At 34.8% G+C, this 13,589-nt stretch overlaps 1 protein-coding gene and 1 pseudogene across 5 annotated transcripts in view; both read right to left on the bottom strand.

The window, feature by feature from the left end:
* fap (fibroblast activation protein, alpha) overlaps positions 1-872 on the bottom strand; it is a 28,017-nt gene extending 27,145 nt beyond the window's left edge. For 4 of the 5 annotated variants that reach the window (XR_007898494.1, XR_007898496.1, XR_007898495.1 and 1 more), the window contains exons 1-2: positions 505-872; positions 207-291 (exon numbers count right to left, since the gene is read on the bottom strand). Coding sequence is in view for 1 of the 5 variants with exons in the window: in XM_051710635.1 (XP_051566595.1) it covers positions 207-291; positions 505-507 (88 nt within the window). In the remaining 4 variants the exon portion in view is untranslated. The remainder of the gene's footprint in view (positions 1-206; positions 292-504) is intronic. The other variant, XM_051710635.1, reaches the window with a different exon arrangement.
* A 5,423-nt stretch (positions 873-6,295) lies between these two features.
* Positions 6,296-13,589, bottom strand: part of LOC127448044 (interferon-induced helicase C domain-containing protein 1-like) — a 43,947-nt pseudogene continuing 36,653 nt past the window's right edge.

Raw genomic sequence — 13,589 nt, 5'->3', positions numbered from 1 at the left:
GACATGAAACCAACTGCAAAACACTCCGAATATTCTTTATATATATATATATATATATATATATATAATCACAAGGCTTGTTTTTTGGAGTACACATTCAGTACTTTTTATACAAATTCAATTATCCCTATAAAAACGTTTTATTTAACTTATTATAAATAATTAGATTTTTCAGAAGAGATGCAGAAGATTGAGAAGTCACTCACTGTTCACGTAAATTGCCGTGGGAATAACAATAAGCGTGATGACGACAACTGCTCCGACCAGCGCCAAGCACACCTTGTTACAGCCCTACAGGTGAGGCAGAACACTTTACAGATCACCACAGAACAAGTCATTGTGTCAAAGCAAGGATCGAATTGCTCAATGTATCAGAGAAACTGCACTGAAACTATCATACTCAACTTTTCTTTTACATCCAACATAACGTTTTTAACTTTTAAAGCCCACAGGTTGAGCACAAAATACACACCGTGCATGAGTGGAAAAAAACTCAATACTGACCATAATTGCGCAAGAAGTTTAAAAACGCGCATCCAATCTTCGGCAATCTCAATCGATGAGGGTTAGCTCGAATATTTCTCACCTTCTGTGCATTCAGGCGTCATAAAAACACATTTGAACTATTTATGTCCACGGTAGTGCGAGAGTTGGACAGACAGCTGCGTTTTATTCCGTCCGATTGTACTTTTCCGAGTTAAAAATGTACTTCCTCCGATGCATCATTGAGTCAGGAGTGAAGGAATGGTTGGGAGACTTCCTCAGACGCAGCATTCCGCATAACTTTCCATCGGAGAGGATTTAGGACGTGCTTCTCTCCGTGAGCGCCTATAACTCGCTCTTGTGTGCTGTACAACTCAGCTGCATTAACTCTATTGACTTCAGCAGAACCGGTCTGCAGACATATGCAAAGAGAATCGGTTTTGTTTTCAAATGAGTGACACTGAACAAATTGTGGGATCACCACAAATTTAATAGAATTATGTAAATTAGATGATCAGCAGATCAAGCTGAAAAAATGCATAAATTATTTTCAGTGTTTTTTAGTATTTGGTACTATGGGGGTATGTCCCCCTTTTGCTTTAATGACAGCATATAGCACGTGAGACCCTGTAGGTTTGTGCAAAAGCAATCATCATGTTATCCAGCATTTGAGAATGTTCCAAAGAGCATCTTGTGTGCTTCAGTGGAAGCAAAGAGACTGACCGTCTGTAGTACAGAGTTAACAGTCAGTGTCACAAATTTGCTTACATTTGATTAGTGACCTAGAAATAGTGTAGAATCTGAATTATTATGTGTTTTGCTGCTTTAACCAGGGCTATAGCTAGTAAAAATGACTTGATAAAGTTTCTCGAACTTATAAAATTTAAGTTAGTGTCACTTAAAATTATCTAGTAAAAGCTACTTAAAGAATGTTTCTTTAACTTACAAAATTTAGTTACTTGATGCCATATCAACACTGTAAAGAACAAATTGCAGCAAAATTTGGAAGATATCGGCAAAAGCTTATTAAAGTAAAAATTCACAGGAAAGTTAATTTTCATCTCTGTTTTTAGTGTTTATGTAAAACGAGGCAAACTTGGTTTCATTTTAATCTCCAATCTGTTACCTAGCATCTTACATAGTCTTTTAATTCTTATCTACCTGGTGGAAGTGACTAGCCAAGTTTAAATCCCAGTTGCGCCGATGGGGCACATCCCAATTAGAACAAACTATATGCAATTATTCAGATATGTAATTTACATAATTCCCCTTAATGGATGTGTGTGTGTGGGATCAATCCATGCATTATTTCGGCCAATGCTGTGGCTTTGTTGTATAGTCATTGTCTAGTGTCAAACTTATTGCTATATCATACATGACAAAGTTAATAAATGGCTTATATTGACACAATATTTTAGTTTATCTTCTATTTATTTTTATTAGATCAGATCTAGTTGTTAGAGGGGGATACTAAGCTATCATAATGGTCATGTTACAAAGTGCCCCTCACATGTTACAACCTGCCCCGCCAACGGGGCAGGTTGTAACATTTCATTTTCCTTTTCCAGGTAGACTTCAAAAAAAGTATACGCTGTATTCATGAAACAAGTCCACATATTTGTACCAGACATGCGTAAAATTACTTTGAACCCTAAGTGCATTTACACAAATATTTGGGCCACACATAAAACACAAGCTACAAATATGTATTTCTCAGGCATTTTGAGTCTAAATAGACGTACAACTTGCATAATTTCAGTAGTACACCCAAATGACAATAGTCATTCAGTTCATGTGTTACACTTGCTATAGTTTACTTCCACGTTGCTTCTTCATCAAGTAGCAATGCCAAATATAAATCAAGTCAATCACTGAAACATCAGTGCCACCTGCAGTAACAAATAACATGTATAATATGTATGTGTACACTTATATGGAATACTTTATAATTCACAATTGTCACACAGAAAATCAACGTATATAGTAGTCATTCATATTAATATAGTACTCATTTGTCTTGTAATAAACAAAGAAATATATAGATTCTGTCATAGTAAACTTATGGATATTAAATAATCTTATTTATACAATTGCAACAAGAACAAAAAAAGTGAGACTATTACATACCTCAGGTCTTTAATAACCCTATACACTTTAAATAATTAAGCAGTTATTAAACAAATATATATTTTTTGCAATTTTGCCATTCTTATCAACATTATTCAGAAGAGAAACGCCAAGGAATGCTAAAGATGTGTGGGCATAACTCCAAAAAAAAATTGATGAGGTACAGGGAGTGGAATGAAGACCTGGGTCACTAAAGACATGAGGTATGCATTATAGGATTAGGTTTGTACTTTGTTTAAAACTTTGCTTATGTCTCAGATTTTTTAGAGTGTGGGTTTTCAAACTTTTTGATGCTACAGACCTACAAATATTTTGATATATTCATGAGGGACCATACTTTCTAAAATATAAAGGCAGCTGTATATTTTGATGTATTTAGACCCATTTTTACTATCTTAGAAAAATAGTAAATGCAATATTATAAGGGCAACAAGTTAGCAAAGTTCTTTATTAGCAAAGATTTATATTTTCATTGTACCAAAGCAATGATTTATTTATTAAAAATAAATTAATGTATTATCTATGAAATATTAAATCAACTTTGTGTTCATCTTCTTCTTTTTTTTTTTTTTTTTACTATTGGAGTAATGTTAGATGTACTGTATAAACCTGAAGAGAAACGTTCTTTATTATTAAATTCAAAGATATTTCTATAAAGCTTTTCACAATAAATATTGTTCCAAAGCAGCTTTACAAAGAATATGGCCATATAACCACCAGTGAGTGAGTTAAAGGTGATAGAAATATTATTTAATTACAAAACTAAATGCAGATTTGTTTTTATTTCTTAGGGTTAAAAAACAATGGCTGTCAACATAATAATAATAAAAAAAAAATAAAATAAAAAAAATTGTGATTAATATCATGGTTTCCAATCAAACAAAACACTAAATGTTACATTTAGTAACGTCAAATGTTTTTTGCATTTTCTTGAAATTTTCCAGTTGGGGGGGGGGGGGTTGCAGTGTGAAGCATTTACGTAGGTACGGTTTACCTCCCCCATCCCCCCCCCCAGAAACTACACCCCTGTTCTTAGCAAGTAGAATTTTCTAACATTTGTCGTATAATATAGATTTAACTGTAACAAGAGGCATTTTTGTGTTTCATGGCCTTATAAACCTTTTGATCTAAAGGCTTATGCTTAAATGTTTGAAATTATTTATTTAGACAAATATACATTATGCCTACTGTATGTATGGATATCTTTACAAATCAAACATTTAAACAAAAAGCAATGTAGGAAAAGCAGTCAACATGTGAACTCTTTCAATACTGTTTTAAAAGCATTTCAGTATGAACCTCATGGAGTTGCTTGAGAGAGTGTGCAGAGCTAGAATCAAAACACAATTTCAATATTTTGATTTGTTTCACATTTTTGGTAACTATGTAATTCCCATACTTTTCTTTCCCCAATACTTCACCATTTTTCTAAATGTGGAAAATATTCATAATAAAAAGTGAGGTGTGTCTAAACTTTTGACTGGTAAAAAGTGTTTACATGATGTATTAATGCATATGTCAGGAAAGGAAGTACTTTGACGCTGGAAAAACTCGTTCAGCTTTCAAGACTTGTCATGCATAATGAGAGCCAGTGTTGTGACAGGTTTTCTCATGTGATGTTATCTCAAAGGGAGCCAGTGCCCTCCTGAGAACACCTGAACAGGTGTGACAGTTTGTGTCACTGTCTTTCCTGATGCTTCATTTCTGTAATGCATTCATTATCATCAATAACTGTTCATGCAAGAGAGTATAGATAACAAATCAAGTGGCATGTTCATTTGTTTATTTTAAACACCATGAATGAGGCCACATAAGGAAGCAACTGGGACTCAATAAAATCTCTAACTGCTCATTTTTCCAGTGGTTTCACATATACTGAAGTTTACAATGTAAGATGTATTTAAAAAGCCCTGATCATAGAGGTACATCGATGTTAAAATGCTTAATTTAGTGCAGTACTAGTGACTGTGGTTTAAAGCTGTGGTTTTGACACTGTTCAAACAGAGAGCCAAAATAAGTTTTTTTTGGCATATCCATCAAAACCTTTTAGTTGTTTGAAGTCTGAACAGCAGGAAACTACATGAAGTCTGATTTTTACAAACCAGATCCAAACCATATGTGTGTGTGGTTTGAAATCTAATGACAGTTGGGAATGTGTTTGTAGTGAATTTATACTTAAGAAATTCCCATTTTTCTGTCATTTTTATCCCAGACAGCTACAGTACTCTCAGTTGTTGTAGAAGTATGTCTGTCAGTCCTTAACATAAAATAAACTACATAGGTAAAGTTTGTCAAGACAAACTTGGATGTTGGCTTGACGAAGCCTTGTCTGAAAATGTAACACTAATAAAAAAAATTTAAAAAAGTTTGAAGGTTACAGATAGAAAGAAAAAAGTGAACGAGAGAGAGAGAGAGAGAGAGAGAGAGAGAGACATGGCAAGGTGTATTTTTTTTTTTTTTTTTTTTTGTCTATTTTCCTTCAAAACTATCGTTCCTTAACCCCAAACTTCCTTGGTGACGGGTCAACTGGCTTGAATTTACATTTCAAAGGAGGAGGAATAACGCTAAATTCGCGGTTGTGTTCGAGACTTTTCATGCCTGAATTGCTGTGGTGATCACTAATGAATACAACGCTTCGGATGCCTCTGGAGTTAATTTATATTTTTGAATGCCGTTATGTTGGGATACACAGCCCAAGTAAGTGTTTTTTTTCCTTTTATATTTAGTATATTGTGATTCAGAATGTTAAAATATGGTTATCTTTTACTCACTCGTTTTTCAACGACTACAGCCTCTTCGTAAGCAAAGACTCGTGCGTTTACATTGTCAGTTTGATCATAAATGTGTTGAGATTGCTGCTCAATTTCACAGATAACCGGCTCTGACTCGTGCAGCAAGGTGGTAGGGGTGTGTGTGCACTGCAAACTCGAATTCATATCTGCCTCTGTTCCCCTGTGCAACGTCCATATTTTCACAATCCAATCAACAAACAGTGGATAAACTCAAATCCCACCCTACATTTTTTCTTGTTCAATTAGCTGTTTTACTCGGAAATATGTCACAATACGGAAGTGAAGTCAGTCGCAACTTCCGTTTCATGCCGACTTTAAGGAATTTGAAGAAAAAAAAAAAACCTAAACCATATTTGAAGAATAACAGTATGTTGGCTTTGTCAAGCCAATATAATAAATTGGAATTGGATGCAGTGTAAATAGAGACTCTTTTTTTTTTTCTCTCTCTCTTTTAAAGCATTAGGACTATACTGTATAAAAGTGTGAATAATTTTCCAAACACATATGACTTCTTCTGTAGAACATCAGAACTGTTAGAGACTGACAGTCTCAGTCACCATTCACTTTTATTGCATTTTTTTTCTCTCCATAAAATGAAAGTGAATGATGACTGAGGCTGTCTGGAACAACATGAGAGTGAGTAAATCATGACAGAATTTTCATTTTTGGGTAAACTGTTCATCATGAGGTACTTAAGAAGAAATGAAAATAAGTAATCTGATTTTAGACAGAATCAGAATCTAAAAGTGCTTCAAATGCTTAAATGAAGGAATTTACCCCATCCATAGACTCCACTTATGCTACAGTGCATAAGACAGAACAGAATGGTATATACTGTAATGTATCATTTTATGACATTTAATTTGAATGAGTTTGACTGAATTCTTCTGCATGTTTATTTTCAGTCAGTGTCCTTGTCTTCGTCCCATGAGTCTTCCATGAGCAGATCGGCATGTTGGGTGTAATCAAATGCAGGGAATCTTATGGCCAGCTTGTTCCATTGGCTGAACATGTTCTTCTTTGAGCCGTATGTGGCCACAAAGTGCTTGATATGGAGGCAGGGGCACTCAAAGCTCTTATACAGCATCATTGAGCCCCATGGCTGCTCAGGAAAGGGACAAAAATTTAGGAAATATATATAATATTCACAAAATATTTGTGATGATTTTGCTGCCAGTATAAAATTACGCAACATTTAATATGGCAGTGATTTGAACGCACTTTTTATTTGCCAATTAACTTCCCTAAAAACTGTGTTATTAGATTAGTTTCATGATTCTTTTTCTCACAAGATAAAGACAGATGTTTAAACTTGTAGTTCAAATAAAATGAAAAAGTGACCCTTTCTTTGCCATTTTACAGTTAATATATATTAAATACATAGTTAGATGTATATTTAATATCATCAAAAGTCGGAAAAAATATATTGTGTGTGTGTGTGTGTGTCTATATATATATATATATATATATATATATATATATATATATATATATATATATATTATTTTTTATTATTTATTTATTTATTTTTTTTGCTACATCACCCAGCCTTAGTGGGTGATTCTCATGTAACCTGTCAAGAAAATGTCCTTGTCATATTTTACTCAAATCAAAATAAAGTTTTGCATATAGAAAATAAAGATTTTTAGGGTTATTAAGATTTTTTTCATTGTGACATGATTGTCATGAAAGTTATGCACATTTAACCCCCCCCCCCAATTCTCATTACCACAATGCAAAAAAAGATGGTCAGTAATGATATTCTCATTAACGCGATGCAAAAAATGATAGTCAATAGTGATATTCTCATAACCGCAATGCGAAAAAAGATGGTCAGTAATGAAATTCTCATTACCGCAATGCGAAAAAAGATGGTCAGTAATAATATTCTCATTACCGCAATGCGAAAAAAGATGGTCAATAATGATATTCTCATAACCACAATGTAGAAAAAGCTGGTCAATAATGATTCTCATAACCGCAATGCGAAAAAAAGATGGTCAGTAATGATATTCTCATTACCGCAATGCGAAAAAAGATGGTCAGTAATGATATTCTCATTACCGCAATGCGGAAAAAGATGGTCAATAATGATTCTCATAACCGCAATGCGAAAAAACATGGTCATCATGTTATTCTTGTTACTGCAATATAAAAATAGATGGTCAATAATGATATTCTCATTACCGCATTGCGGAAAAAAAAATGGTCATGATATTCTTGTTACTGCAATACAAAAAAAGATGTTCAGTAATGATATTCTCGTTACCGCAATGTGAAAGTGTATTTATACATCATAGTAGTACTCGCTTGGTACTGCCTTTTTAATTGTTTGATTTTAATTTAAGAAATCACTGTACTACAGTATACATTTTTTTGTAATACAGTCAAAAAAAGGACTGTTACCGTAATGAGAATCATCAAAACAGTAGGAATAGTAAAGTAAGGATGTGTCCAGATGTGTGACAATAATGAGAATTAGGGGGGGTTAAATGTGCTTAATTGTCCTAAATGTAACATCACAATCCAACAACTCTTAATGTTTCTAAATTTAGGCTTAGTTTTCTATATCCAAAATATATTTTGATTTGGGGTTATATTTGACCAGGACATTATCTGGACACATTTCGTGAGAATCACCCTAATTGTGTGTGTGGGAGGAAAAAAAAAAAAAAAAAAAAAAAAGAAAAAAGAAAAACTGTTCTGGACTGGTTGTATAGACAGTAGGATCCCAGTGTTGTCTGATACAGGTGTAGGTCTGTGAAGTTCACATTTACATAATGTTTTTAAGAGTGAACCAGTTTGGCACTCAAATTTAATTTGTTACATTTGTTAGTATTTATTTGTATGGAAGAGTCAAAGTGGTTACACACCTGTCCACAGGTTTTGCATGCGATTACACCATTAGTCTCACAGTCCAACATTCTCTCCTGTAGTGAGGTGTTCTCCTGTCTTATAAACAGCATGCTGTGAAATCAACAACAGATTTGTAAAGAATCAACAGGATGAACAACATTTGCATCATTAGTATTCATATTTCAGAGTTTTCTTGAAATGGAAAAATAATTTGTCACAATCAAAAAATTTGTATTCTTCTGTGGGTTTTAACCTGAACTGATTGATGACATTGACATGGTGCATGTTCTCGATGATCTCGATGTCTTCTCCAGAGCAAACAAACACACTGTACTGTCTGCAGCTCAAGCTGATTTTAGATGGAGATTCCTGCATCATTCCCTTCTGCTGTTTCTTTGTCTTCACCTTCTTTTCCATTATGGCTTGGATCTGAAACTCTAGGATCTACACAAAATCAAATAATGCTTGTCTTTATTTAAAATATTTTTTTGGATTCTACTACAGTTAGGGTTGGGCAATATAACCAAAACATTTAAATAACAATACGATTTTCCAGCCTTTAGATAATATTTAATATAAATCATGTTTTTGCAAAACAAAAAATGTATTTTTTTCCCCCAAAATGATGATTTTGTTTTTTTTAATCAGAGGAACCATCATTTCAACCAAAAAGCCATTATATTAACCTACATATATATATTCTACATACAGCTCTGGAAAAATCATCGGTGATGATCTGGGGGTGCTTCAGCAAGGCTGGAATTGGGCAGATTCATCTTTGTGAAGGACGCATGAATCAAGCCACGTACAAGGTTATCCTGGAAGAAAACTTGCTTCCTTCTGCTCTGACAATGTTCCCCAACTCTGAGGATTGGTTTTTCCAGCAGGACAATGCTCCATGCCACACAGCCAGGTCAATCAAGGTGTGGATGGAGGACCACCGGATCAAGACCCTGTCATGGCCAGCCCAATCTCCAGACCTGAATCCCATTGAAAACCTCTGGAATGTGATAAAGAGGAAGATGGATGGCCACAAACCATCAAACAAAGTCGAGCTGCTTGAATTTTTGCAGCAGGAGTGGCATAAAGTCACCCAACAGCAATGTGAAAGACTGGTAGAGAGCATGCCAAGACACATGAAAGCTGTGATTGAAAATCAGGGTTATTCCACCAAATATTGATTTCTGAACTCTTCCTAAGTTAAAACATTAGTATTGTGTCATTTAACACAATATAATAATTGAAAACTTCCATGCAGAGACAGAAATGAGAACCTACCAACTTACCAAGTCCAAACACATGCAGGTTAAGTGAATTGGAGACTCTAAATTGCCCCGTAGGTGTGAGTGAGAGTCCCCCAGCCACTGGGGGTTGTGTCAGGAAGGGCGTAATCTGGCGTAAAACTTGTGCCAAGTCAAATATGTGGATCACGGATGGTCCGTTGTGGCGACCCCTAATGGGAGCAGCCAAAAGATGGTACTGAATGATAGGTGTCTTATGTGTGCGCGTGGTCTGAGAGTGCTCACAGTGTTGCGGTAATGCAGATGTGTACCTAAATGGTAAAATACACAATTCTGTGAAAATGTCCATCTTGGTCAGGTGTTAAAGTAAACACAATCAGGTGAGCGTAAACAGCGGGACAAAATGTAGATCTGTATCAAAAGATCGGACTTGACGTGTAAATGCAGCCTAATAGACCTGACGCTGTCTAGTATGTTAATATTAATCAAACAAAAAAACTAGAAAACCCCTCACTGCCCTTGGATGGATAACTTTAGTGGCTTTAAAAAGTATTCATGCATTATAATCTACAGTGTCTTACATTTCATTCCTTTTTTAATTTTTCTTTTAATGTTTATTTGATACTGCGGTTAAAATGTTGAGCACTGTTTCCTTAGTTTGTATCTTTGTTCTGTTTTTAATTTGATCTGTTGCTTGTAAGTCTGTTGTTTTTACTTTACAACTGATCTGTCTTGAATTATAACTTGAACTTAAAGCAACATTTATTGAAATTATTTTTGAACAGTATTTTGTTCAAAATTGGCATCGAGATTCATCAAATTGCTTTCATATGCAAGCAAATGGACACTTATAACTGAAATTTACCCAAATTTATCAGAATCAAGTCAAGAGCTTGTGAATCAGAATCCAATCATGAAATTTGTATTGATACCCAGCCCAATCATTCACCCAAAAAAATAGAAATGAACTGAACAGAAAGTGGTCTTTGTGTGCATGTCGCTGTGTAACTTGCATCGAGTTTGATAAGTGAATTTTTTTCAAACAATGGATGACTAGCTCATTGCATTATTTTGTGCTGCTTCATAAAAGCCTATATTGCAAAAGTTTTTATTATTATAATAATACATACTATAAAAGTAAAGCCCTTAGCAACATTAAGCATCTTAAGATTGACTAGATAGGTAGTCTGGACAAACTTTGATGTTGGCTTGACAAAGCCTTGTATGAAAGTTTACACTTGTTTTAAAGGTTTGTAATTTTTTAGGCTTTACAGGCACGATGGTCAAAAAACAGGCAGAAAGAATGTCAGATATAAAAAGAGAAAAAGAAAGAAAGATCTTAATTTAAAGCAGATTAAAGGCATTGTGTTGGTTTGCTTACGTTAGAATTTTTGACAGTTTACTTTCGATGTACCGCGCAGCAATGGACGCTTCCAGTGTAGACAGCTTCATCGATTATAATGGGATATATTTGCTTTTGATGCAACATTTGTGTCTGTTGTAGACAGCGTGTAAGGATTTTTCGCAGATTTGATCGTCCAGTGTACGAAAACCGTAATTCTAATCAGTTAGAAAAGACATAGCAACTCGACTCAGAACAGTCTGAAGGTCTGTGCCAAGTTTGGTAGATGTAGCTTGAAAGCTCTTGGAGGAGTTACAATTATTCATTTCGATCTTGGTATAGGGATTTAAAAAACAAAAAAAAAAAACAAACTAAATATCTGTATAATAACAGTATGTTGGCTTTGTCAAGCCAACATAATAAATTGGTGAAAATGACCTATTGGTAAAAATCGCACCTGAATCATGGCGATCTCATTGGTCACAAGGGAATAGCGGATAACAAAATTACACTCTGCAATGTCCAGTCCCTCTTCTGCTACAGTGTGTGGCGATCAGCAGATTAATTTCCCCTTCATGGAACTTGTTCAATACATCCTTCTGCTCTGCCTGAAGAGAGCATAACAAAAGATTAGCAAAGCAAAGTAAAAAATGAGTTGTGAAATACCTGGCTAGGTATATACACCAGTTAATCAAGTAAAGAAAGATTTAAAGTAATAATTCACCCCAAAATGACAATTCTGTTACTATCTTCTATCTGCATGTTTACATGCACAATTTTACACTTAATAAGCCGACAGCATCTATTTCAACATCTTGCGCAAGAGTGACAAGTTTTTAGTCACCATGTCAGGTTAAAATGAACTTCAACTTCTAAAAATGCACCTCGAGAGTTCTGTTTGTTGCACAATGATGCGTTCAGTGTGAACTGCCCCTTAGATATGTTGTCATGTTTGATGTCAGTGACAATAAACGTCATTGGTTCTAAAATGTCTCATTGCCAATAATAATAATAATAATAGTAATAATTTATATGGGTTTGAAACAACATAAGGCTGAGGAAATGATGACAGAATTTATTTAATTTATTTATTTTTGGGTGAACTATCCCTTTAAATTCAAGCAGAAGAAAAATGAGTGTGTCTGTTTGAGAGTGACTTACAGAAGTCATTGGTTTCACCACACTCTGATCTCCTCCACCAATCAGATAGCTGGCCGCGACTCCGACTTCATCAAACTTGGGATTTTCTTGAATCCATTGGCTGAGAGCGATGGCACTGAGCCGAGTCTGGGTGAATATGATTCCTCGCGCCTTCTCTCTGGTGCTGAATTCCTTCAGCATGATGGTTTTCAGCTGCGCCAGATTATTATTTTCATACTGTGGCTTCCCCTTCAGCTCCAGCAGCTTTGCCTTTATGTCTGTAGAATGAGGTACAGATACAAAGAGAAAGATTTAGCATTTTAGTTCACCAAAAAATTTACTTTGTCATCACTGACTTGTCACTCCGACCCCATATTATTTTCTTTCCACTTTGGAACACAAAAGAAGATGTAAGGCAGAATGTTAGCCTCAGTCACCATTCACTTTCATTGCTTGTTTTTTGCATGCAATAAAAGTGAATGGTGACAGAGGCTGTCATGCTGCCTAAGATCTCCTTTTGTGTTGATGACAGAATTGTCATTTTTGGGCGAACTATTCCTTTATGTAATTGTTGGAGCCGCAGAGAAAACTAGCTTCAGTGCACTTTGTGTGGCGTCCGTGTTTGTGATACCTTCAAACAAAGTGAAAAGGCATCGTTCCGTGTCGGTGACTGTAATGGTGCCATCATCATCAGGGTAGGATTTGGTCTTGAGTTCTTCATTGTGGTATTTGTGGAGGAAACTGAAGGCGTCTGACATGCGGATGGTGTTGCTCTGATGAAGAGCCTTGTTATATTGATGGAGATGTTCTGCACACACACAAACTTCCTCTTCTCTTCCTTAGCAGCTGAAGAAAAACACAAATATTTATATGGTCAGTAAATATTTGTAAAAGACTTCAGACACGAGTTCTGTTTCGAATTCATTGTGAAAAAATTACCACTTAAGAAATAGGCCCATACCCTTAATACTGAACAAAGATCCACCAATCAGAGAAGTCAGTTTTGCCATGGAAACGGGTAAAAAGAGCATAAAAATAAAAAGCATTGCAAATGACGTAATCAGAGTCGGTCTCCCTGCGCTCTCAAACTACTTGTGAATATTTTAATATTTTGCAATAACCTTTTATTAAACTTTTTTGCAATAAAATAAACAATGGCTTATACTGAATAGTTTTATTTTGTACAGATGTTTCATGTTACTGTCATTCATAATGCTTCAATGGATGAATAGTTAATTCACTCATAAAATAACTACACAGTCTTGTACCTTTCTGATGTACTTCTGTGAAAAAAAAAAATGTAAAGAAATTACGACAGTCACAAGAGACAGTCACAAGATGACAGATTTACTGTCACTCTTTCAGCAGCTGTATTAGAAACCTCTTTGCATCTATTAGTTTTTTTTTTTTTTAAACTAATTACAGGGTAATATAATACAAAGTTATAAATTATTGTATTATAATTCCCTTACTGATAGTCATAATAGTTGCCTTTGTAGATGTTTTTTTTTCTCTTTCAAATATACAGGTGCATCTCAATAAATTAGAATGTCGTGGAAAAGTTCATTTATTTCAGTAATTCAACTCAAATTGTGAAACTCGTGTATT

Source organism: Myxocyprinus asiaticus, chromosome 11 (assembly GCF_019703515.2).
Source record: "Myxocyprinus asiaticus isolate MX2 ecotype Aquarium Trade chromosome 11, UBuf_Myxa_2, whole genome shotgun sequence".
Classification (NCBI taxonomy): Eukaryota; Metazoa; Chordata; class Actinopteri; order Cypriniformes; family Catostomidae; genus Myxocyprinus; species Myxocyprinus asiaticus.
This window is presented reverse-complemented; position numbering and strand designations above follow the sequence as displayed.